At 39.2% G+C, this 27,393-nt stretch overlaps 1 protein-coding gene across 1 annotated transcript in view; it reads left to right on the top strand.

Moving 5' to 3' along the window:
* FHOD3 (formin homology 2 domain containing 3) overlaps positions 1 to 26,256 on the top strand; it is a 365,517-nt gene extending 339,261 nt beyond the window's left edge. Inside the window, exons 26-28 of the mRNA XM_056484679.1 lie at positions 5,330 to 5,501; positions 7,514 to 7,675; positions 20,839 to 26,256. Of these exons, the coding sequence (XP_056340654.1) occupies positions 5,330 to 5,501; positions 7,514 to 7,675; positions 20,839 to 20,921 (417 nt within the window). The 3' untranslated portion in view covers positions 20,922 to 26,256. The remainder of the gene's footprint in view (positions 1 to 5,329; positions 5,502 to 7,513; positions 7,676 to 20,838) is intronic.
* Positions 26,257 to 27,393: the final 1,137 nt, after the last annotated feature.

Here is a 27,393-nt window from a genome sequence, read left to right as displayed (position 1 = left end):
AGGCAGAGGGATGCTGGCTCATTGTGTGGAGAGTCTGCTGGCTCCTTGCATGGAGAACTTGCATCAGCTGCAACAACTTTTCACAGGGAGCAGGGCTGAGGAGCACAATGGGGAATATTTCCAGTCTTTCTTTCAGCCTTTTACCACAGATATCTTGGTGTTTATATGTTCTTGAATAGCTGAAGTGGACTGGGCACTGTCAGTCTAAATCTTGGTGAATTTTGTGTGGAGGAGAGGAGTAAGGAAAAGAGAAGATCAGTGCTTTGCCACAGTTTCACAGGGAAAATTGCTTAGTCTCTGTAACCTTATATCTGGCTTTAGCCAATAATTGCACTCATCTGAGGCACTCTAAAAATAAAAAGCAAGCAAAATAGGGAAGAAATGATATTATAGATACAAGTCTGAGCTTTTAAATTATTTTTAATAATAGTAGATAATATAAGGATCTGTCTCTCAGATTTATGAAGTTCTGCTTTTCACGATACTTAAGAGTTTCAATTCCAAAATTGCTATGTAATAGACATAATATTTTGAAACAGCAAATCCACTGCACAGAAATGCTAGCCTAAAGGAAAAATGAATGTGAGGGCAGGAGGAAGGGAAGGAGGGAGATCTCAAACTGTTCTGCAACATCCAATACTTAATGACAGAAGAATCAAATGGCCTTTTTTCCTTCAAATTCACATCTTGTGTCCGCAAGTGTTATTCAGTATAGCAATATTCTTTCAGTGCTTTTGGATAATATTGCATGTTTAAAAAATCCTGATTTATTGCTATTTCCTAGTGGTTTTATAATGATGAAATGAAGAAGGAAATGCAAAGCAGAATGTACACACTGGGGTAAGAGCAGATTCCCTTGTGAAACAAGGTTGATTTATTTATTTTGCTGATTTTATTCCCATTGTCAGTATTTGCTAGAGGCAAATGCCTCTTCAGACATGGAGATATGAAGGGGATGGTAAACTATACCTCCTGTGCACTGGAGTAGCTTTGGCTGTACGACAGTGGTTCTAGGAGTGAAAGCTCTCCATTTGGAGCAGGAGAGAAATGGTAATGCCCAGGTGCTGGAGCAAAGTCAAGCAGAGAAGTGCCTTTGAAGTGAGTCCATAGCAAATCTCACTCCTAGCTAGATTAAATGGGCTGGAAGGCCAGCAGCTGGGACTTCACCCTGTAAAAATCTAGCTTGATATAGAGTAATACTATAATACTCTTGTTTGGAGCACAGTCTTTGTAATGAGTATACTCTACTATTTTACTTTGCCCTGACTGCCTTTTTGTATTGTTTAGCTTAATTTACTTTCCTGCTGCTCTTTACTTATTAGCTGGATGTACAGAATGATGCATTAGATTAGGATAGATAGATAGATAGATAGATAGATAGATAGATAGATAGATAGATAGACAGATAGATAGATAGATGATAGATAGATAGATAAAATTAGAATACAAGACTGTTTGTACTTCCTATTTTTCTTTCTGTTCCTTACTCATGGCAAAAAGTGAACAGTGGTCCCGTTCAGAAGAATTGCTTTATAGAGTAACTCCTGCTCCCCAGGGGATGGAGAAAAGACAAACAGATAATTTTAATGCAAAGGGAACATACCTGTCATGGTCCCTCAGCAAAACACACTGCCTGTGTTTCTGTCAGTACCACTGTGTCCAAATTAGAATAAGCATTCTCAGTCTTTGCATAAAACATACCCTTAAAAAGTAATGTTAATGTGCTGCTTAGCAGTCACAGCCAACCTTCTTATGGAGATTGTGCTGCAACTAAACTGAGAGCCAAAGTAAATCAGGCTTTCATTTTTAATGGTGAATGTTTCTGGAACAGTATGTATCAATCCCAGACAGCAATCAGAGCTGAGATAGAGATAAGGTCAAAAATCTGTATTATTAACACTAGGGAGAGGAATACTATTGGTGGAATACTTCTTCTAAAAAAAAACAAAAAACAAAACATAACAAAACCCACAAATAAAAAAAAAATGCATAAAATTTCTGGACTATGTTTGCACTTTATAAACACTCAAACTGAAAATTATGGAAACAAGGAGCCCAGATACTTGAGAAGCCATGTTTTACTTTGGGAAACTTCCATGTGGGGCATCTTCTAGCCCAGTGAAGAATTCTCAAGGCATTTGGGAATACAGATCTAAACAGTTTGCTTATTCCCTGTAAATTCCCAAATTTAAGACAACTCCATATCCCACAATATTTTAGTATATCTGTGCATTTAATTTAGTGGAACCGTCAAGATAGTTTTAAATGCCTGCTGTCACAGAGGGTGAAAGCCCTGAATAACAATGGATGATTGTTATACTCTCAGATTTCCAGACCAGATACCAGGCAGCTACTGAAGAACTTTAAACATTTATTGAAAGACTACCCAGCATTTGATTTGAGTGTTCTGTTGAATTGGAAGTTGAAAAACCCCAGCTTAAAAAAAGGAATTAAAACAAACACTTAAGTGTAGAGAAAAGGAATTGCCAAGAAGTTGACCTCTGCAGTGAGAGAAACACTAGCCAGGACCTCCCTGTGCTGTACAGAGCTGAAAAAAGGAGAAGGAGTCCTACTTGGTGTTTTCAGTTTCTACAGGGCTAACAACCCCATGACTCAAGGGAGAGAAATAGGATGGGTTAAGAATAGTTTCAGTTCACCATTTCTGTAAGGAAAAATCAGGAAATTTCTGCATACCCTATTGGATGCAGCAGTCTGCTCTACATACAATCAGCTAAAAAAAAAGAGCAAGCTGATTGTCTAAGGAATGAATTCCTTATATGCCTTCTATTTTTATGTCTTCCTATTGCATAAACAGTACCATGGTTACCTCTTACTCTGTCATGGTTTGACCGTTCTGTCTTTCCTAAATCTTGCTGTTTGTCCTTCTCCACCTTGTCCTTTGTTTCCAGTGGCAGACTGATGAAGAAGAGGATGTTGAGGTATGGTTCTCTGAAAAAGCATGTCATCCCATGTCTCCTGTGTGCTGTGATATCTAATTTCTAACTCAGATAGTATGGACTACTCAACTCCATCTGCTCAGCTGGAACTATGAACCATGACATATTTCTCATACCTTTTCGTCATTATAAGAATGCCTTTTTTACAGTCAGCTTTAACCATATGCATGCCTGTTAAGCCTGTGTAACCCCACATGGTATTATTTTATAAAGTTTTCAAAAGCATAAGGATATAGGGATGTTAAGCAAATCTTAACTGTTTGCCTTGCTGTATAAGTAGAGAATGAGACACTTCATTCATCATAGAGGTGAGCCATGGAGTAGTTCAGGTATCTATCATAAAGTGCTCCTGGAGGTGATGTTCTAGCAATATTCATAATAAAAGTTTATTCATTTGAGGAGCATCTTCTTTGCAATGCATTTTTGTTCAGCATTAGAGCTTTCTTCAATTTTCTGAACATAAGCAATGTGGCTTAATGCTCACTGTTTCATAGAGGTGGTCATTTTCTCAGCAGGCTGGGGTTTGGGCAGCAATTTACAGTAACATCTGAAAATTAAGGAAATTAAATAAAACTTTTGACTCTAGAGCTTTGCCCCCAGTGATGGTTTGTGCTGTATAGTTAAGGGCATGGAAAGAAAATTACATGAATTTGCCTGTTTATGCCAACATGTAACTAACCTGTGTGAACAGGAACTAACAGTTATGTGGAGGGTTTATCCTTTGGAATTTTTTGGAGATTGTATTGATTAGCTGAACAGCCTACTTTGTATAAGAGAGTAGTCTTAATGCAAAAACAGCATGCCCTTTCATAGGAGTTCTTCTCTAATATTTTTCTGACTCCTAATTTCACATGTGAAACTCTAGCACTTGCATACTTTTCACATCAAAATGTTGCAAGCTAATCTTTTAACAAGAAAACAAACTTCTAACTATCAAAAATAGGTCTCATACTGATATATTTAGCTCAGTGCCTTGTAGGGATTGTTGTTTTGCTGCTCAGTTAACTTGCTATCTTACCCCAAAAAGTCACTGTGTTAAAATAGAATCATCTTATCATTGGTTTCCAGATTACACATTTTCAATTTGCAGTCTTGACACGGGGACTTGATCAAAGCTCTAAAAGTAGGGCCCAGTCTTTTCTTTCAGTTTACCATTCTCTGACAGAAGGGCTTTGCAGGTTTACATCCCTTTAACTGACTGCCTTGATATCACCAAGTGAATAATTAATGTTGTTTATTATGCAAAGGAAGAAGAGAATGCAGCACTTGTCCTTTCATCTGTGCTGAATTAAAGTAAGAAAGATTAAAAGGAAAAACAAAACATATTTTGGTGTCTGATGCTGGGCTGATATGAGTGAGAGTACCGAGGTCTATTATTATCTGTTGATGCCTGTTTGCTGTCAACAGGGTCGGTATTTCCTGCAGTCAGGGCTGTATTTTCAATGTGCTTTGACCTTTCTGCAGATAAGAGCATAGTGGTGAATACCAGCATCCAAGCCCTTTGGAGGCAGAGTCTGGGAAGGGAGAGCAGCCCAGCAATGCAAGCCCTTCTCCTTAGGACGTACACACTTCTGCTGCCCCCACCCTTCCCTAGTGGTGGTTTGGGTGACTGCTGGGACTGCTGCATACCCACACTGTGCATGTCCAGCTAGTGCCCCTGCTCTTGTTCATGTAGTGGTGGTGACTTGGAAGCAGAGGGCAGACTCCTCAGCCTCTTGTAAGGTTTTGTTTGCTCTTCTGACTTCTGACTGCAATTTTTGTGTTTTGGCCATAAATAATTTGTCTAAGGGCTTTGGGACCAGGGACTTTTTAAGTGTTAGTGGTAATGTGTGTTAAAGTTACTTGTAGGTAATTGTTATTAGAGCAGTTTGAGAGTTTTCTGTGCAGCAAGGTAGAGAGGCAAGAGGGAAGGGTGTCTCTTCCTAGACCACTGTCCCCATTTTGCCTTACTACTGAAAGTTGATTGTACAGAAAAAAAAAAAAAAAAATATTTTTTCTCTTGGGTCTCATGCTGTTCCTCTCAGCATTATGACTGACCCCAGATCAGGCCCAGTCTGGACTGAAGGTTTCAAAGCAAGTCCTTGCTTTGTACCTTTTACTCTCAGACATAAGGTCAAAATTACAAAGCTCGAGCTAATGCATCTGTTTTTCCTCTGACCGTGTCTGCTCCCTGCTGTCACCCTGTTTCAGGTTTATTTCTGGTCAGAGAGAATGCTCTGGGAGCAGAGCAACTGTTGCTGGGCTCTTTAGGGAAGAGCTGCACTCCAAACCAAGCCGTGGAGGGCGCTTCTTTCCCTACAGTTCGCAGTCGAGCCCCTGGCCTGTTGTCCATGCTGTTCCCAGTTGAAACAAGAAATCCTTTCCTCTTGCAGTCCGGCAAGTTCTGCAGCAGCTCCCCTCCCTGCCCGAGCCAGCCGCAGGGCCTGCAGTACGCCGAGGACGCCGCGGAGCACGAGAACATGAAGGCCGTGCTCAAGAGCTGCTCGCTGGCCGGGGACAGCGCCGTGGCGCTCGGCGTCCGCACTCGGAGCCGCGCCAGCCGAGGTGAGCGCCTCCGGCCCAAACGTGGGCCTGTCCCCCTTGTGTAGCTCTCACAGCTGAGCAGGTGAAGGGGAACATCCCAGCGGTGTTTTCATGATCTAAGTGATTTGAGGCGTGGGGATGAAGAAGAGTTTTCCTGAAGTTTCAACGTCGCCAGGGTAGGGGCGTCAGGAGTCCAAGCCTGCAGAAATTTTCAGTTCTCCCTTGCATGATGATGTTGGCTGCCCACTAACACCCCAGTTCTTGCTGTCATCATGAAAGCAAAATGGGCCATCTGGAGAATCCGGGATGCGGTTTTCTCTTTATTTTCAGTAGAAGCAAGTAGAAAGTAGCAATTCAAATTCAAGTGAAAAAGTCTTGCAATGTTTTATAAATGACTGGGGAGAGATTGGGGAGAAAATGGGTAGGAAAAAGGTGATGTGTCTTTTACCCACCTCTCTGCTGAACTGCAAGGGTAATGGGTACTTGCTTTTGTCTTCCCCTCACCACTCCCATATTTGCAATACATGCAACACACATTTTGCAGTAAAGATAATACACCAAAATTCAAGTCTTCATTTTCTTTTCTGGTATTTCTTCTCTTTCATATCTGGATATCTTACACTTTCTTGACACTTTCTTGATCCTTTTTTTAATACAATTGATAACACATCCACAGCATCCAACTCTTTTGTGTGTATGTGTGTAGTTTACTAAGGCTTAAAACCATGATCCTCGCTAAGTCAGAAGTTTCACAGCCCCAGTGTAAGAAGCCAATCAGCTAACTAAAGTATGAAGATTAAATAATTCAATCTGCACTGCAGCAAGCTGAACAGCTGAAGTAATCCACTGAATGCTGATCAGGAGAGTGGCCTGATTGTGAGAGTCAGCTTGTGTTCCCCAGAAGAACAGCAGAGGCAGAAGATGAGTGAGCCAGACAAGACCTTGTCAGGAGCAGTGTTGTAATAGAACTGCTTCTGAAAAAGGCAGGAGATGAGGCAGCTGAGTAAAGGCCTAATCAAAGCTGTTTATGGATTTCAGGGATGTGGTATAAAATGGCCTTCTTGGTGATTTCTTAGCTGCTTGCAATTTTACCACATCCACTCTTTTGCAAAGCTCACTGTCAGTGTTCACACTGCACACTAGCCTTCAAATAATTTAAAAACAAAACACACACAGAACAGTACCCAGTAGTGGAGGAACCCAAAGATGTGTTGCATAATGCTCTGTGGAGTAAAGAGTGCCAGAGCCTTGGGTTCAGAAACATGGCTCACTTTTTTGTTTGTGGTTTTAACCAAAATTGCTTTCAGCTTTTCAGCTTGCCAATTACTCTTCCACTCATAACAGAGCACACAGTCATGCCAGGACACATACAGCTCTGTAATAAGAAGGTGAATTCTTCATTGTGTAGGGGATGAGACATGTCAAACCACACTTAATGCCCTTCTCTTGTCTCCTTTGCACTAGGTTGAGATACAGATGCTCAGAATCAATCTTTCTTTCTTTCTTTCTTTCTTTCTTTCTTTCTTTCTTTCTTTCTTTCTTTCTTTCTTCCTTCCTTCCTTCCTTCCTTCCTTCCTTCCTTCCTTCCTTCCTTCCTTCCTTCCTTTACTTCCTTCCTTCCTTTCCTTCCTTCCCAAAATGACCTGTGTCTCCAATTTGCATCAATCTCTAAGATATGCCATGTCTTCTAGTCTTTGTAATAACAGCAGAGAGAAACATGGTCACACAACACTATCCATCCTTGGTTTATAGGCAGCCTCTAGCAGGCATTTGCTAGAGGTAAATGTGATCAAGAGCAAAACACCAAGGCTCAAAGGAACAGAAAGTGTGTATATAAATATATGTGTATTATAATTGTGTCTCTAGGCTATTATTTAGAAATATTCTCCATTAGACAGATTCTTCTTCTTTGGTCGAATTAAGTCAGGATGACTGTGCTGCCTGCTGTAATTTCCCAAAACCCAATTGCAAAACCAGAGTGACACAAGAGACTTCCCCTCTTGTTTTCCCTGAATTCCCTTGGACTCTTGCAGGCCGTGTTGGCTCGTGGAACGCTGGCACCGACGACTCGCCGAGCGCGACGGATGACGCCGCGGATGAGATCATGGATCGCATTGTCAAATCCGCCACCCAAGTGCCAAGCCAGCGAGCCGTGCCTAGAGAGAGGAAGCGGTCACGAGCCAACAGGAAGTCATGTGAGTATAAGGCCATTGAATTGCTCAAAATAAGGGAATGTGCAAATATTTGTGTGTATTGGTGCAGGAACCAGGCCTTTGGCAGGCAGACATGCGTTGGGAGTGTGAGTGTGTGCTGATGATTGGCTTGTGTTCCTCTTACTATTGTTCAAACAGTGTTATATGCAGTGGGGGACTCTGTTTTCTACAGAACTTGAAATGTCCTTAGCAGAATGAGAAGAATGGTTTGTGGTGCTTTATGACAGTACTTATGCATAACTAGAAAATTCAGATTAGGACTTCAGATGGACACTGCTTAAAATGCTGTAACCTACTGTGAACTAGCATAGAGATTAATGGTTGTGTCTGTAGCTGAACTTATTCATAAAGCAAAAAGTAGTTTGAGAAATTTCGCCTTTTAAAATCTTTCTCTCTCGTGCTGTATGCTGTCTTTCCGCAGCCCTGAAAACAAAATGTCTACTGCTGCTTGGCTGCAAAGTGGTTATAGAGGAGTTTAACTTCCACTGGGAAGAAAAGGTAGCACATTTATAAGGTGGTCTTTCAATGGCATTGTGTGGCCTTGGGGGTGAGCTGCAGCACCCTAGTTTGAGGAGTTTGGTTTCATGGTTTAGTAAATCCAGTGTTTAAGAGGTGATGAACTTTCTGGGTTTGATTTTTTTTCCTCGGATGCAGAAACTAGTGCAAATACTATGAGAAGGATAACTACCCAAAGAACATATGATTTTAGTGCTTAACATCATTAACCATATGTGGCTTTTTGACTACCTTTCCATCCATTTTTTTAGCATTTCTGGGAAGTTAGGACAAAGAGGAGACAACAACAGTGAGTGAAAAATGACACAGATTTTCTTTTTTGTGGAGTTGTTCTAACATAATGGGTGATCAAAAACACTTGGTATTTGCTATAAACTAGCATGTGCTGAAAGCGTATTCACTTTCCCCAACATGCTAAGAAAGGAAGTTCTGCATGTGGCAAGAGAAGAGGAAAAGTGGACACTGGTTAGATGAGCCAGTCTCTAAACAAAGAAAATGGGCTGACACTGGATTGTCTGTCTTACTTTCTGTCATGCACTGTGCCTTACCTCTTTCTGGCATCACCTGTGGCTACCCACTTCCCCACACAGTTCTGGTGCTCTGCACATGCTGACTGCTGCAGTTGGCTTGTGCATATCAAATGAATCTCCTATATGTTTGCCTATTTCCATGCTTTATCCCTGTTTCCATGGTTTATCCCATGCTAAAATATTTCCTCTGTTGGCAACACTGTCTTCGTACGTACATTTACCAAAACCTCTTATTCCTAATTTTTGCCAGATACTTTTTTTCCCAAGGAAGCACTTGCTGCAGAAACAACAAAACAGGATAATGATAATAAAAATAGCATATATTTTTCAATGGAACTGCCTTTTATACTCAGTAAAAACATTAACAGGGATTAAACATTCAGTAAATGTTTAGGCTGGAACTGATTTCCATTGTAATTAATCATGATAGAATCCAGTTCTTGTGCTTGTTTGTTCTTCAAGATCTGGATGAGACTCTTAAGTGGATTAAAAGACAGTTTCAAAACAAACATAAAGTTCAGTAGTTTAATGTCCCTTTTAGCTGACATGTGCAGAAGCATAGAAGGAGACTATCCTAACTGAGCTTTTTCACTCTGATAGATAGTCAATATACCTGGATGATGAACTAATGAAGTAGTTTATCTTTAAAATGCACTCAGCTGGACTGATAATATGACATATCCAGGAAATGGAGAGACATCAGCCCTTGCTAATGCACGATGTGAGTTAAATGAGCAGAAGATACCCCAGTTAGAAACACAGTTTTTTAGGCATATCTCAGTTCTAGATTAGCAGACATTATAATATTTATTACCTGTAAAGCAAAAAGACTGTATTATCTGATAGGTTTAATTCATCACCTGCAATCTTCAGACTCCCATACACATCTTTTGGCTTTTGCTGTGAGCTTGGTATTCAATCTGTTCATGGACATCAAAGAGAAACTCACTTGAAAGGAATTATTTTCCCTGTGCATCATGTTGCATACATCTAATTGCTTTCAGTGCACAACTGGAAATCTTGTCAGGCTTACTTAGCATTCAGCAAAGATTTTAGTGAGCATGGATTGACATACATGGTTTTAGCAAAGTCAGAAACCCAAAAGATCTATATGCAGTTGCACTGTAAACATTTGCTGTGGTTCCAGCAGAAGGTTCTCATGGGCAAAAGATTTTTTCCCATAAAAAAGACAGTGAAATGTGAAGTTAAAAAAAAGAAAATGAAACCAAACTAATTACTCAAGTCAGTTATAGCTAGGGAAAAGCAGAAATAGGTTTATGTTAAATTCAGGAAATTGTTGCAGTGGGAAAATGAGACATCTTAATATGTTCATTTGAAGCATTTTACCTTTTGTGGTTGTTGAGTAGTGTGACCATATCTGGTACAGAGAGAGCTTGGTTAGGGCATAATGATGTAGAAGAGTTTGAAAGCTCAGGGTAATTATCAGAACTATAAAATGGGAGGAGGAATAAGGCAGGGAGTCATCCAGCAAAAGACAGATGTAAATGTCTGTATCTGTTGGTTGAAGATATGAAGGGTCACTGATAAATAAAGATATGACTAGTAGGAAGCAATTTCATCAGGGGGAGCTGAAGTGAATTACTAACTAAGAATCTAACTAAGTGTCTAACAACTGAGTTCATGTGATGATCTGGAGAAATTCTGTGCTAGACCTTCACTCAGGAAGATTTTCAGGATAAAATTTGTCATTTAGAAATACAGTAATAAAATGGAAGTCACTGCCTTACGGCAGGTGTTCAGTGACCTGCCTACCAGATATACTAGAGTGGCATTATATCTGAGAAAATAACATTGCAGTTGTATTTGCTCATCAGAAAGCCACAGCACTGAATGAGCCACAGAAACTGAAATCCTCTGTCACCCCCTCCAGGTAGTTGTTTAAAGACATCTTCAAAGGAAGTTGCCATGGCAAGCTTGTTTGTTTTTTGGTTTTTTTCTCTTATATTTATATTCTGTGTGGAAAAAATAGACATCGAGATGTCAGTTCAGCGCGTTTTAAAAGCATAAAAATTAAGTTGAAAATATACTGTTTCTGGTCTTGCAGTCTGATGGCAGCTTTCTGTGAGAATGTTTTCTATAACATTATAGGGAGATCTTCAACTTAGAAATTAAATAAAGATAACATAATTTGGATTGTCTTGTTCTCCAGTAAGTTTAGGAAAGCCTTCACAAATGGTGCCATGAGCAATGAGTGTAAGGGAAAGTTGGGATAAGAAAGTTTTAAGAATCACTCTTCTTAATACTCCAAATTCTTTAAAGACTAGCAGTATCATCCATAAGATACAATTTTTTACTTATGAGAGACTCCTCAAAACTCCATTATAGCAAATAGGAAGAAAACTACTGTTTTCTTTCTTGTCCTGGCAGTCTATTTAATTATAGATCCCTTAAGAGAAAATCAGTCTTCTCAGTATTAGATTCTTGCTGAGGTGCCATCTTTGTGTTGGTTTCACTGAACTGGATGGATCTGTCTCAGGAGAATGACACAGTTTCCATGAGTCAGCATCAGGAAAAATCATACTCCAGTTTATTAAACATGAATAAGCATATGGAAGATATCTGCACTAATTCTGGCATATGCTGGGCAGCACTGCTGAATGCTTAGAAATTGTGAGCAACACTCATTAATCCCTTAGAAATAAATAGCCAAACAGGGCTATTTATTTCTAAGGAAATAGCTCTTTAAACATGGCTTGTCTGAGCAGCACTGTTTGCATCTAGATCTTCATCTTCACCTGGATGATGAAGTACAATGTAGGGCCCAGGTGTGACTGGTACTTGATGGTGAGTAGCACAGTGATGGTTTTATCAGATGCTGCTGGAGACACTGCATGGGGATGGTGCAGAATGAGAGGCTTGTTTTCCCACACATTTTTTTTATCTCAGAGTGTCTCTGTGTGTGTGCATACACCCTTATTACTCTTAGATTTTATTAAAATTTAAAATCTGCCTTATATTTGAGTTAGAAAAGAGGGTTTGGAATGCATAACAGCTAAATCACAGTTTAATTTAATATTTGACTCAGATAACTTGATCAAACTGATATGTTTAAAAAAGAGAGAGACATGATAATGCCTTGTTCTTTTATCAGGCTTTGAAATCATGTGCTAGCCTAGTAATATGCCCTGTGACAGACCCTTGAGCTATAGAAACATCTCATAAGGATTTATTGATTTATTTGTGTAATGGCTTGCAGGGAGTAAAAATACTTAAAAATCATGATGCAGAAATGGTTCTGAGGCACCCATTTCGAGTAGGTGGAGATAGGAATTGAGTCAAGTTCACCTAATTCTAGACAAGTAGACTCAGGGCTGGTGGATTAAATTTAGCTACAGAACATCCTAGGTCAGGTATTTTATACTGTAAAAGTGAAATTGGAATTAGCCTGGTGTCATCAGGTGCTAAAACATGGGAAAGAGCTCTGCCAAAGGACCAGGCATGGAGACCTGCTTTAGACAGGTTTTAGCACCACATGCAGTGCTGCTTTGGAATAAGCATGTTGTAAGCAAAGTACTGCATGGGACACTATTTGAATCTAAAGGTGCATATATTTTGCTGAGCATTCCTAGGGTCCGTTATTTAGCTTTTTATGCATATTTTCTTTGTTGTTTTCATTTTTTTTCAGTTTCATGTCTCTCCGCTTACTTTTTCTGGCCTTGAAAATGTACAGAAGTGCCAAAATACCAGGAGGGAGGCTGTTCTTCTGGTATTTATAGCCTGACTAAAAGCAGGAGTTAATGGAAATTATACTTTAAAAAAATAAAACCTTGCAAGAAGAAAGACTATATAAAATGCTTTAAAGGCAAACAATTTTACTTTGAATTTGAAATTAATTATTTAGGATTTGAGTAGCTGGATTGTATCAGGAGTTAGAGTATAGGGCAGAGTAATCTAGTTAGTGGTGCATATTTAGGAACCATTCTCTGTGTTTAGAAAAAGTAAATGTATGACTGATGGAATTCAGTATCATAGTCTGTTTGTCCATACACAAAGTACTGAGCCTTCAAAAGGCCAATACATGGTTTAAAAAAATGTAATGATTGAGTGAAAACAGAATATGAGATAAAGCATTCAGAGCTCTGGCAGCTGGAAGGTTATCTCCATTAGATGCCAAGATAGTTTAAGCCTTGGATGCCTTTTAAGTAATACATTTTTCCATCCTTAGGATGGCAAGATATTTGGAAAAGTAGGAGAATAAAACTCCATGATCTACCATACATAAAAACAAAACCAATTAATTTCAATTATTAATAACAGTTAATGAATTAATAATAAATGCTTGACCACAGCAAGCTCTAGAAATTGATGTATCTGATCAGGGTGAGGTCTCTGTAGTCCCCTATCTCATCTATGCCAGAGCCAACATCAACATCCTTCAGCTGTAGGAGAACAAACAGGAGAGGTAGAATCATAGAAGCACAGAATCATTTAGTTGGAAAAGACCTCCAAGTTGATCAAGTCCCACCTTTGGCTAAGTACCACCATACCTGCTGTTCTGTTGCACAACCATTAGCCATTAGTTACATAACCCATAGGACTTACCATGAGTTTTGATAGTTATGCATTTATTTAAATCTTGAGGCTGAATAGCTGGTTCCATGTTTTTAGTATTGTCTGTTGTAATTGATGGCATATGTAATTGTGATAGTTGGTATCAAGTTGGCACACATTTATTTATAAGTGTTCAGTTTCTGCTTTACAATGTGTATTACAGGATTTTTAATAGCTTTCTTTTAATATAACTGATTTTGACAGATAGGAGTAGACATTCTACTTTTTATATGTTCAAATGTATAGTTCCTATCTATTTTGTTGGCAGTCTCCATGAGTTTCAGACTGCATCTCTCATACCTCAGGTTTTGTCCAAGAGTATTTGCCTGTTCCTAGCACTGTAGAGGGAACGTGCAATTATCCTGTACAATTCTACATCACGTAGCCTTCAAAACAAAAGGGTTTTTTAAAGGCTGGCTTAAATATCTGTTTAAAAAATTGCTTGTAAAAGAGGCTTAAATTCATTTTCCACTCACTATTTTAGAGGAATCTGTGAGTCATTTCTAAAATGAGTATTATTCCGATAAAAATTATTTCTTTTGGGGCTCCTAGCCTCAAACTTTCTGATTCAAACAGCTTTTTTTTTTTTTTTTTTTAAATAGAGGTCACATAACAAATTATCCTAGCCTGCCAAATATATACATTCCTTAACTTTATGTACTTCTGTAGGAAGAAGAAATAACTTTACTCCATTTGTTTGCATCTTACAGGAGATATAAATTGTTGTTTTCACTTTTGCCAGTTTGCTATTCACTGCATCAGTGAATTCATCTCTGTTGCCCTCTGATTTCATTTTAATTGATATACTTTAAAGGTAAAGGCTTTTGAATTCTTGTCACAGGATTCATTCCCAAAGGTAGGGAGTTTTAAGTATTTTTAAAAAATATGGATAGTTGAGTTGCACACCATTAATCCAAAGTTGAAAGGATATGTATTTGGTTTGCTTTCTCTCGGTATTAAAGTAACTTGCAAATTTTTCTCTGGTCAGTAATTTATTCTTTGTTTTCTTCATCCTTCCTTCCTGGAAGATCATGTCTGTCAGCATCCTAGTAAGAGCTCGGCAGCAGTGAGTTGCAGGCTGACAAATCCCTGAGTTTTTCTGGAAAGCACCTCATCTGAGAGCGAGAGGAGGCAGAGAGGCACAGGGCAGCTTCTCAGGCTGCCTTCCTGAGCAAGAGCAGCAATCACAACCTGCTGTGCCTTCCCAGAGCAGGGCGCTGCCGCAGCTGCCAAAGGGAGCCCTCTGCTGCCACCAAGGAGATTAGCAGGAGGAGCTGGGAAGGCAGGGATTTGATGAGTGTCAGAGCTGTTTGGAGGGAAGTCTCTCTTAGAAGAAGAACTAAAATGTTTCAGAAAAAGCAGTTTTGCATTATCTTGCCCCAGCATTATGGCCAAGAAATAATATATTTTATATATGTGTGGCTTTCTCTAGGCAGAATAACATCATCTGATTAGTGAATTTACAGGATTGCTTTGATGCCTTTTACTGTTTTTTTCCCCAGTGTGGATTCCTAATGGGAATTATTAATTTGCATTCCATAGAGCCCAGGTGCTCAAGCTTGGTCACACTCCTTTGCCAAGTCACTCTCCAAAAGACATCTCTATGTTCAGAGCCTGATTAACCCCCTTAGAGGGTCAATTTAAAATTCCAGATGATGAATGACATTAGATGATTTACTTTTTGTGTCCCATCTCCTGTGCTTTTCCAACCTGTGCATTGATAATGCATAGTCTGGTCTTGAAACAGTGTATAGTGACTCAGTTATGACTCACTATATATTCAGTCATGCAGCCTTGGTTGCTGGTGAGCTTTGTACTCTTGATGCTTTACCTGTTATTAGTGGAATCACTTCTGACTGGTGAAGTTAAGTGGGAGAAATTATGAAAGAGGTGGCAGCAGGATTGCTTTTAGAAGTAACTCTTCATAATGGAATTCATGTTAATTAAGGGGATTTTGTCTTAGAAGGCTTTCAAGGAAGGAGTTAAATCTTTTTTGCTCTACTGTTCGAACAGTGTAAATTATGATCTGTGAAATACATAAAGTTGGAAACTTTAACAGTTTCAACTACATGTTAAATATTACTTTGAAAACACATATGCTCTTCATGCATGGTTCTTTAAAGCAATGTTACTTTTTGTTCCCTATAACATAAGCCACCTGGAGATGAAAAACAAATTTAGCTTTCCTTATGAAGTGCCAGTTTGTCCTTTCCCACTGCTAGACTCCTCTTTATGTCACAGCCACCATAAGTTGCACCCAGAGGTGGTTGTGACCTACAAAATTTCTTGTTTGGAGAGACTTGTGCCATCTATGAAGTGTTGACAGGACTCAAAGCAAAGCTGCAGAATATTAATCCATAATAAGGTGTTGGTTCTGAGAGCTTTCTATGTGGCTGACCCAAACAAAGACCACATTTCAGTTGTCTGTACTTCTTCAGAGAAGTGTGTGATATACTCTGAAAATTCACCTACAAATCTCTGTAAGAAAATCACTGCACATTATTAAGTATTTAGGCCTACTCATATTAAGCAATGATTTATGCATAATTAAGCATAACTTATATAGACAGTGGCATTAAAATAGGACAAGGATTAAAATAAGAGAATATGTGCAAGGTTGTCTAGATTGAACTTTTGAGTTGCAAATTGTCATTGCTGGACTCACTGTAATAAAGTCCAAGACAATATGTTGAATGTAAATATATGAGAACATAGACTAAGTGTATGGATTTGGATAGGTAACAGAAAAAAAAACCTAAGATACCTTAAATTAAATGAGATGATGGAGCTGGTCTGTATTGTCTCTTATAACGTGCCCTTCCTGCTATCCTCACTGTGTAATTTACAGCCAGTTGGAATTTTCTTCATTCCAAATCAGCAATTTGCAGCTGCTTTACCTTTGCAGCTGGGACTGTGGAAAAGTTCTGTGGCTGCCACATCTTTGTAGCAGGAATGACACTCATTCTGTGACTGCCAGAGCAGGAGAATGGTCACATCTATTCTGCCTTACAAGTGACTCACACAAATGTAGATGCACATGCCAAAAGCCATTGCAAATGCAAGAATAAATGGCACCAGCCAGATTGATCTTTACTGTTTGTTGAATCTTAAAAAAAATAAATAAATAAAGGTAGGGAGAGAGGAAATTAGAAGTGCTATTTGCTCTTTAAAAAAACAACAACCAAACCCTAGATAATTATATTCTCTGACAAAGCTATGCTTCAGGAATTACTCTTTTTTAAAACCTTTCCAGTATAGTGTGAGGGCTGTGTATCTCTGTAGGTTTTGACCCAACAGGCAGTCAAATTCATTGAGTTCATCATAAGCACACTGCATTCTGCCAGGACATCAAATAGAATTCTAGATTTCATGATTAACAAAGAATATAATACCTTCTAACCCCAGAAAAACAACATTTACTTTCTTAGTTATGGGATCTCAGCAGGCTTTACTTGTGACAAGAGTAAAAGTTATTTTCTCTCTATGTTATGTTTCTTTAAAAAATGTTTTTAAAAATTCTTGAAGAACCTAAAAGGTCATTTCAAAGTCTTATTTTTATTGTCACTGCCTCCAAAATACATTCCATAACTCAGTTTAATGTGATCTGCAGCAGGCCAAAAGTTTTACAAGCCAAGATATTATGTCTAGTCCAGTTAGAGACATGACAAAGTTCAGTAAAGCAGGGAGGGTGAAGACCTAGGTTGAGAAATGTAATTTTGCATTGTCTATAAAATATGGAAGGAAAATATCTCCCTGCATTCAGTTTTGATGACAGAACATGTTCATGGCCTAAGGTAGAGGAACCCTTCCAAGCTTTATGAGGAAATAGACAAATGACTGAGGATGTCAAGACAAGGTTCACCCACCTCCCACAGCACTTTTGTTTCCTGCAGATAACTCAGCTTTCTCCTGGTTTCATCACCCACAAGCTTCCATATTCAACAAGTCAGTGCAGAGAATAGTGGGGCTGGAACTATGTAAGCTGCACTCATCCACTGTATCTTCAGATGAGGAAATGTAATTTGTGCATTAGATACAATTTTTATATAAAGAGACCCTTTATTAAACTGCTTTCATCTCCCTAAGTGCATAATACTTCAAACACTGTGTGGCTCCATTTGTGTCAGACTGGCCTGTTGTATTATAGGGTTAAGAATTCCCTCATTTGAGTCTGGACCATGGTTCTGTCAGCTGTTATCCTTCCAGTTGCCTGTTGATGGTGGACAGCTTTGATCTTGCCAGTAGCCACAGTATATTGCAGCATTTGGCCCCACATGCTTAGTTTATACAAGTCAGCAGCCATCAGTTTTTATGGGAATCATTCTGTCACTGAAAATACTCTTCACATCTTTGCTTTTTATTATTTTCTTGACAATCTCATTGTGACCACCAAAGTTCTGCATTGTTTTGAGCCCTTTTTTCCTCTTTTTTTCCTTTTTTCTTTTTTCCTTGTTGGCCTTTATACCTTAAGTTACAGTAATATTTTAAACTCAAGTTATCATTCTCTGTATGAAAGGAAAGCTAAGTTAGAACTGAGGGATGTTTTGTTTAATTAGCTGCACATGTCCCAGCAATTCATTGAGTATTGTCATTCCTACTTGTTTTGCAGTGGCACAAAAAACACCAGTGTGGGGTTGGTCTCCAGACTCCTTGTGTGAATCATACAGCAAACCCAGAACAGGGCACTTGTCTTTACTACCTGCTACGTACAGGATTTATTCTTTTCAGTCATCAAAGGGTTAATACAAGAGGATGTCAGTCTAATACTTTAGTATATTTGATAGGCTGGCATCTGAAGATTCAGTGATTTATTTGTTTAACATAAAGAAGACTACTTGCTCTTCCATGAAGATGGTTTCTACCATGGTATTTTAACTCCTAATTATGGTTTCTGAATATAAACTCCTGTAGTTTTCTTTAAAGAAACCTATATGTTACTGTAGATCCATTTGGCTTTTCCTAGTAGACCAGTAATTCTCCTGCTCAGGCTGATTGAGGAATTTTGTATTCTGCTGTGTTCTGCTTGGTAGAAGCTAGAGGCACTCATTTTCCTTTCAGTTGTTAAATAGAGTCTCAGCTCAATTATGTGTGCAGTAGCAATTGTACTGACCTAAAGAAGGTTGTTCTAGATTTATCTTATCATAAATAAGAACAGAATTTGGTTTAGTCCAATACCTAACCAGTGTTAGCAGAGTAAATCAGTTCTTGTGAAATGTTTGCAGACAGGAATAACAATTTGTTCTCTTCCTGTCTGACAAGAAAAAAGAGCTTTGTTTTACAGTAGTTACTATGCTCAGTTTGAAAATGTGGGTGGGTGGGTGAGTGAGTGAGTGAGTGAGTGAGTGAGTGAGTGAGTGAGTGAGTGAGTGAGTGAGTGAGTATCTGACAGAACCAGGGATACAAGTGAGAGCAGTCCTGAATACATTTGGTTTGACACTTCTGCAGAAGTGTCTAAAATGAGGAAATTTGTTCTTTGGTTTTCCAGTTCACTGTTGGATCAGTGGGAAGATGTAATGTCATCTAGACAGCCAGCCTGGGAAAGTTTGGTCCCCTGTGTTTTTTTTAGCATGACACTATTGTCTGATGGCCAAACAAGCTACAGTCCACATTTGGCTGTTGATGATACAGAGGGTAAAGAAGAAAAGCATTCAGGGGAGAGGCAGTGCAGGCAGCTAAGCAGGTGAAATACACAGGGAAATCTTCGGGTTTAGTATGGCAGAAATGTTTCTACTGCAGCTTTCTTGGATTTTTTTTCTTCCACTCCTGATACAGTTCATTTTGATACAGAAGTAAGCACTGTGTGATTCACTGAGACCTTAAGATCCCAAGGTATTCCACAGCATATGTCTAGAAATTAACACTTGTCACTGTGGACATTTTGGATATCAAATCTGAGAAGCCAGAAAGAGTGCTACAAACTGACTCAAAAGTCCTGTTGGGTATTCTTACCAAGGAGACCAGAGCATTTTCTGAAGTTTATTTCTCTTCTGGTAGTACTTTTTTGGTCTATCTTCAACTTAGCTTTGTCAGTTTCATTTAACTTAGCAGTGCTTTAAGCTAAGTATTGGTAAACTTGGGAGATGTTGCTGATCAGTATTGTAAGAAAAAACTGGGTATCCTAAAAGGCTGTCATGCAGACCCCTGGTAGTGTTTAATAATACACATAATCTAGGAGAAAGGAGTGATCTTTAAAAACAGTTTTCAAGTAATGGAGGAACTAGAAATGTGGCATTCCCAGCTCATTTGATTAACCTCAGCAACTGGTGAAAGTGGTTTGACAATCAGACATAGATCCCATTCATTCAACCTGCATGGTATCAAATGTTCAGATATGCCATATTCTTCCTTTATCTTATCCCCTTGTTTTCTATGCCAATCCATTCCCTTCTCACTCCTGCTCAGCCCTTGAGTGTGACCACCCAGTTTCAGTTACATGGACTGATTATCTCAGTAAATGAGAGCTCTTAATTGTGCTAAATGATGCAAGAACTCCTTGACCACTCTTTGCAATTGGTTTCTCTATGATTAGTTTCCTCTGAAGTTCTGTGTTTCAAGGCTCCAAATATATTCTGTTCGATATTAAGTCACTATTTATGCTTTGCATGCAGCTTGAACTTCTCAATGTGCATTTTTTACTTGAGGAACATTAAAGTGTGAACACCCCACTTGTGTCTTGAATTAAAGCTCATTCACCTGAAAGTCAGCACCAGTAAAACTAGGAGGACACTTATGCTCAGTGTGTGCAGTCACACAGTCACTTTTTTCTGAATAAAAAAGGCAATCACAAATTTTAAAACTCTTGTCGGGGGGCTAATGTTCAGAATGCTCTGTGGAAAATTAAGAAACAAGATTTTGTCTTAGATACATCATTTAAATTCAGCTAAAATGCTGCAGACTACCAGTAGCAAAGATGACACATATGGCACTAGGGTGGGGGAACATTGCAAAAGAAAGGGGAGCATGTATGAAAACAGTAGTTTTAATGATTTTAGTCAACTATAAAGTGGTCATACTTATAGTCTTTTAACTTTGGGAGGGGAGGGTTTTACTCATTTAAAGAGTCTCAATGGATTTAATAATGATAAATTCAGTAGATCCCTATAGATCCCAAAGCTCTTTTAAAAAATTCATATGGAATTATAAAATAATAAGGTAGATAATACTTTCTATGGACTGAAAATCAACTGAAACAATTTCAGAGAAAAAAAGACTTAAAAAGCTGGGGTATTTTTCCTTAAAACTTTTTTTTGACTAAATGTCGAATGACAAATGTATTTTTGCCTGACTGTTTGGAGTTGCTGTTGATGCTCCCTTGAATTTGCCATGGGGTATAACTCAAGTGTTTCTGAACTTGAGGCCCTAAATAGATAGCAACTTTTGATTTGATTGAGCTTGCATGTTAACAGGGCTTTTTGCAGCTGAAAGTCTTGTATAATTATCAATTCTAATTGTTTGCATTTTCTTTGTTGTTTTTTGTTTTGTTTGGGTTTTTTGTTTTGTCTGCTTTTGGCATTCATGGCTGTGCAGTGAGAAGGACACTAAAGAGTGGGCTAACACCAGAAGAAGCCAAAGCACTGGGCCTCATCAGCACTTCTGAGATGCAGGTTTGACATCCCAGGGGTGGCACCAAGAAGAGCCGTTCATCTGAAGCACACAGGCTGAGAACCCTTCAGCATGGCATTGAACTGCCAGCCTCCTCTGCTGCTCCCAACATCCCATCCTCTGTTAGTTCCATTTTAATCAGCAACAAAAAGCAAAACCCCACATCCAGGGCAGAAGAAGGGTGTGCCACAGCTCAGCATGACATCCAGACGGTAACTGAGGAAGTATTTGAGTGTTCCTAAATGAAAGCACATGGCTTCTTCTCCTCGTGGTGTGTTGATGTGGGTAGGAGGGGGCTCTCTGAGTTATCTGTCATTATGTGAGCTGTGTTTAAGTTGGCTTTACTTGTGCCCTGTTTTAGTCATTGTAAATGTATGGCATTTTGTCAATGCAAGGAACAGTCCTTAAAGAGGCAAAATAACTCTTGTTACAGCAACCCAAATTTTCTTCAAGCAGATTCATTAAGCAAAGATGCACAGTCTGTACAACCCTGTGGTGTGTGGGGTTTTTTATTATTTTGCCACCAAAGAATGTAAAAATATGTGTGTACCTTTGTATATGTACAGAATGAATGTGTGGACATGTGTGCATGTATCTGTACATATGCAGTCATGGTGTGAAATCATGCTTTTGCTGAAGCCAGCTGGACCATGATTTTCACTGTGGGGCCTTACTGTTCCACCTGGACAGGAGGAAAAGAATGTCTTTTTTGCAGGAACTCAGTGCTGTTCAGTGTGATTCACCCTGTGGGGCAGGCCATGGCCTGCAATACAAGTGGAGAGTTTAGGATCCTGAATTCATGTGCATAAGGCACACTCATACAGTACATAGCAGCATGCACACAGAGGAGAGGACACAGTTCCTCCCTCTTGTTGAGCTATGGTTGTACTTTGCATTTGTACAGTTTCAGAGAGATCTACATCAACAATTTTACATACTAAAATGCATTTGGATGCTAAGATCAAGAAGTTTTGTTCACTTGCCTGTGCCCTTCATGCTGCTTTTCTCTGCTGCAAGATAATGTGATGGTGATTTTTTTTCAATTTAATGAATCTGAATATGAAATAGCCCTGCTAAAAAGCCTGCTGTGTTTTTGCTGTTCTATACTGTGATTATTTGTGATTATCCTTGATACAAGTGGAGTGGGTACCACAGTAAACAACTCCAATATATTTGCCCCTATCTCACAGTTTTATAAATGACTTTTGTAACTGCCCTCAGCATGTTTGAAGAACCTTTAGTCAACTCATCTGCCTTTAAGTGGAGGACATATACAGCAGTGAAGATCAATTGAACAGTCACCCCAACCACTGCTGAAGTATTTTGAAGAGAACTGCAAACAACAATAACATAAAAGGGAACCTTTTAAGCCAAAGTCTGTATATGGCCAATAGATTCTCAAGAATGCATAAGATTGTTTCTTTCCATTGCCTTAGCCTCTAAGATTAAGGATTTGTCTGCACAGCAGTAACAGCTGAGACTTCTTCAAGCTGGTTAAGTGAGGAACTGCAGCAGTTTAGTCATGGTAACAGGGTTTGATTTTGGCTGCAAAACACACTTGGAAAATAGAGTTAAATTACAGTCTTTGCTGGGGTCCTAGTGCCATAGCTGTGTTGCTTCTGGCACCCAGGTAAGGTACTTCAAGTTATTCTGCTCTTCTCTCTTTAAGGACAGGATAATCACTAATGATTGTTCAAGAGAGTTGAACCAAACACAATAAACCTTTGAAACCATGGTCATCCCTCACATTGCATTGAGCTCAGCACCCAAGTGATGACAGAGCCAGGTAGCTGCCAACACTGCAGCGAGACCTGTGGCTGAACATCCTACCTATGCTGTCCACCCTCTTGAATGTAACACTTCATTCTTTATCTGCAAATTCCTTGGATCTCCCATGGAATAAAAAGCCACTCATGACCAATGGTTCTTAAGAACAGCATTGAGTTTGATGTGGTTTTCCCCTCCATTTGTTAAAAAGCCGATTTTACAAGTAGACAGAAGGCAGTAGTTGGGTAATCAATACAATATGTTGTGTATTTGAAGGCTGTGGAAAGGAAGAAGCTGGTTAGGAAACAGAAGTGACACATAACTAATTTCACTGTAAAATAGGCAAGACCTACGAACATCTGGATTTTAATGTGGATCTTTATGTGCTGCTCATCGCTATGGATTTTAAAGTCTTGCACAAGGATGCTTAGAACAAAGAACTGAAGGTAATGGGGGTTTGTGGAGGTGTGTGAAGTCTGAAACGAGAGGAAGACACCCTGAATGTCATGATCATGTTGAATTGTGCTACTTGCTAAGTGATAAAAAAAGCAAAAAATCAAAAATGCAACAAAGTACATGTATGCTGGCAGAGATCCTATATTTGGAGGGAGAAAAGCAAAAAAGTCTTTAAAAATTAGTATTTTAATTAAAATATGCTGAATGTGCAAAATTGGTGACCACTTGGCTGTTGGTGGCCACTTTCTAACAGGGAACAAATTTGTGTTTCATTTAAGCACAGTACAGTGTCTGTCTCTGAAACATAACATAGCTGATTAATTACTAATAGTTGGGCACATGTATTTTCAAAATTGTGCAAAAATTGTGCAAAACTTTATATGCTCCTTATCCAGGAGAACATTAAATATGGAGAATAATATAGGTTGGAATAAGTTCAGTGGAAAAAAAAAGGTGGTTTCTTTCAGATTCTCTGGATGTGTCTTACATGTGAAGCAGATTCTTCCTTTTCTGTTTTTCCAAGGCATTTGTTTTTCTGTTTGTGCTCTCTATCTGAAAAACTGATAGCAACTTTTCTGAAGAATAATTTGGTCTTGTTTATGCACTAGTATACAGTCAGATAAATTCCACTGTCCTCAGCATTTACTGCAACAAAACTGTCAGACATAATGTAGCACAGTAACTACAGGAGAGCTTTCCATTTTGGTTCCTGATAAAAATGATCTACTAATCTGTAAGTTGACAGTATTTCCTCCAGAGTCTGCCAGCGTGTCCTGACTGTGGGAATAACATTTGTTCCCCTTCATCTAACTAGGGAATTCCAGATGAAGTGGGGGAATTCATTATATCTGTGTGACTCTCTCTGTCTAGTGAGGTTTTGAGCTGCTGCCTGCCCTCCCATCATTGGAAGAGCCCACCATAAGGATGTAACACTTGTTGTAAGACAAGTTTTGTATGAGATATGACTTGACAAAGATAAAAGTCTTGGATACACAATGTAGTATGTTCCCATTTCTCACTCAGAGATCCATGAAGGCTGTTTTTAAACACTTGCAGCCATTATAACTACCTCTCTTCCCTTTCTGATAGATACAGTCAGCTGCAAATGCAGTGCCCAGAGCATTGTGTCTGAGTGCCACCATAATGCCTTCCTGATCTGGATGCTGAGGTAAACATTAGCACATGAAATAACCTCCAAAGGGAAGCTATGCTCATTTTCATTCATCTCACTTGATGTTTAAAAGCAGACTGCATGCAGATACTTTCTATAATCTCACTCCCAAGTGGAGATAACGCCCAGTTGCAGTTGTGTGGCTGCAGTGAAGAAACCCCCAGGGAATGTTTGTGTGCCACACTTGAGAGTAAAAGATCCCTCACTAAAGTTAAATTCATCACTCTTCACCTTTCAGTCAGGCCAGGCACCAGGCTCATAGATTCCAGATGTTTTATAGCCCCTTGGCTGCTATGTATGGCCTTTCTGTTTGATAGCTCCTTGTCCATAATCCAAAGTCAACAAGAAAATGGTGGTTTAATGAGGGTCTTTCTTTCTCCCTTGAATCCTGGAGCTTCAAACATGGTTTTAAAAATGCATTTCTTTTTGTCTTTTGACACCCTTTTCAGTGAATCTCTGCAGTGGGTGATTCTGTCAGCAAAATAAGGCATCAGTTTAGTAGACAGACAAGACTTTGGCTTTAGCATAATAGATAATCACATGTAAATATCAAGACATGAGTTATTGTCCTAATTTAATAGAAATTTTGAGTCAGTCTTGATGTGAGTGAACAGGAATGGTTTCCTGTAAGGCACTGCCTGCCTCTATCCGAAGGATGCACGGGGACATCATTAGGCAGAAGCAGGAGCATATTCCTCTCTCCTTTTCACTCCTGCAGCTCACTGCACACGTTCCAATCCTCCCATCTCCTTCAAGGCAGGCTGAGTGTGCTCTGCTGGGCAGCCTCACCCTGGGACACAGTCAGATGGTGGCTCTGTGCTTGCAGCAGCAGGACACAAGAAACACTTGTATAAGCTGGCAGGGACACAACTGTTGATGTTCCTCTGGAGGAAAAACTGCCAGGTACTTACAGGCTCTGAAAGAAAATTAACTGCAGTGTTTTTGAATGAGAAAATGTTTGGTTGTAGGCAACCATTGAAAACCATTCACAAACATTTGAACAGCATGTAGGGCCCACCTTGCTTTGCTTCAGCTGGGGCAGCAACTGGCTCAATTGGCATTTGTCAAAAAGTTTTTGGCAAGGAGTTTAATAGCAAGGAGTTTCAGAGATGTATAGTTTGATGTTTATGCCAAAAAAAAAAAAAAATCTAATTAGTCCATTTCACATTGAGTGGCAGATAGAGATATATTTTGTTTAATCACTATCTAATGCAGAGGCTTCTGTGAAAGAAAAGGTTTATTTGTAGCATTGGATGCATTTCTCCTTTTTAAAGACTGTCTTTGCGCATTTAGTGTCCTTTTTTGTGAGCTGGGAATTGTAAAAAAATGTAAAGTAGAAGAGGACGTGTTTCTTAGACGAAGGAGAAATACTGTAAAATTGTGTAAATGTCACTACTCATGTTTTTCCATGTTCTGTGTAGCATAGTGTAAAATAGGCTCTCCAGCAGTGTTATTCTGTGAATTGTAATTTAAAAAACAAGCCATGCATGGTCAGAGATATTACCTACAGGTCCTTTTGGTTGAGTTTTTTGTTTTGTTTGTTGTTTTCTTATTTTAGGTGAATTCATTCTATGTTAAATTTAATTGTCCATGAAAATGCATTTTTGTTTCTGTTTTATTTCATAAAAAACTTGAATTACTCTTTTAAGATTTTATTACACACAAAGCTCACCTACCGTTTGTATTGGATCCTCAAGAAGCGGTGTCACATTTAGTATAAACTAGGGGGGATTTTATTTTTATCTGCCTCTTCTCCCCCCACTCTTCCCACTTTCCTGTCTGGAAAGATCCAATCACACCCTATGTTTGTTTTTTTTTCTGTGCCATGCAGGGTCAATATTGAAAACTGACCGCAGACCAGTGTTCAAAATTTCTTGATATAAGTAGTTAAAAAGCTCACCTCTACAGCATTATGTAAACACATCTTGCAATAAAGCTTTATAAAGCACTGACTGGGCTGGTTCTGCTTTTGTTGATGAAGCCAGTCATGGGAGCTTGGGTGGAAAATGGAACGGGGACTGTAAATTGTTTTTCCTCATATCCTCAAGGTACCTGCATTGCCATCATGTGGGCATCAAAACAGTTGCCATGAAGCCATCTGGGTGGCCAGATCATAAAAAGCTTCTTTTACACCTAGTTTGAGCCCAATTCGTAATCTTGAGTGAGGAAAGTGAAACTGTGTCTCTGGTTCTCCAGGCTTTCAGTACTCCAGCCCTACAAATCCTCAAACATGCATGGCACTGCTGTCAGCTTGGAGATGGTCTCTGCCTAAAAAATACTCTGTGCACAGAGTGCACAGCATGAAGGTATGAGATTTGTAGAAGCATCAATAAGATGAAAGACAGCCTCTATGTGGAGAAGCTTTTCACGTTGCCTCTGCATCAAGATGTGAAACACTGTCCTTGCCAGAGCTTCAGAGCTGTAAAGGTGGCCTGTAAACAAGACTGGCCTTTAATTTGGCTTCAATACATTCCATGCATCATCATGGAATGGGTTTTTCTGATGGCTGCCTATAAGCATGCCTGGAGGGGCATGGCTCTTGCAGTTTTCTCTTTGCTGGTCTCTCATGTTTTCTTCTACTGCTATTTCCCAGCATTTGAGAAAGACTGACATCCCTGCCCCTACAGAAGATGAGCTGAGCTCTGCCTGTGGGTTCAATGACTATGATGCCAAGGGGGTTAAAGTGACATGTAGGAGCTCAAAATGCTCAGACTTCTGCTGCTAGTCCAGGAAAAAAACTGCTCACAATTGTTCTTTTGAGTTGCATATGTAATGAGGTCAAAATATATTTTCAAAGACAGCTGCACATGTTCATAGCGGCACCCTGGAAAATAAAGTAGGTTGTCAGACAGTCTGAGAGAGAATTTTCACCTGTGGTTTCTGAGATTGACTAGGTATGTAAGCCTTCCTCCTTTTTAATTAGTTTTTAAAGTTATTTCCAATAAAAAAGGTGCTTTTTGGGATATGGCTGCTTCCCTGAAAGAGCTGCTTAGCATTCCAGATGCACTGGTGTAAAGTCTAGAGGATGAAAGGCTACCAGCCAGAAATGTGGTAATGCTTTTTAAAATAAATATATAAACCAAGTT

Source organism: Oenanthe melanoleuca, chromosome 2 (assembly GCF_029582105.1).
Source record: "Oenanthe melanoleuca isolate GR-GAL-2019-014 chromosome 2, OMel1.0, whole genome shotgun sequence".
Classification (NCBI taxonomy): domain Eukaryota; kingdom Metazoa; phylum Chordata; class Aves; order Passeriformes; family Muscicapidae; genus Oenanthe; species Oenanthe melanoleuca.
The sequence above is the reverse complement of the archived record's forward strand: the minus strand, read 5'-3'. Positions and strand labels throughout refer to the sequence as shown.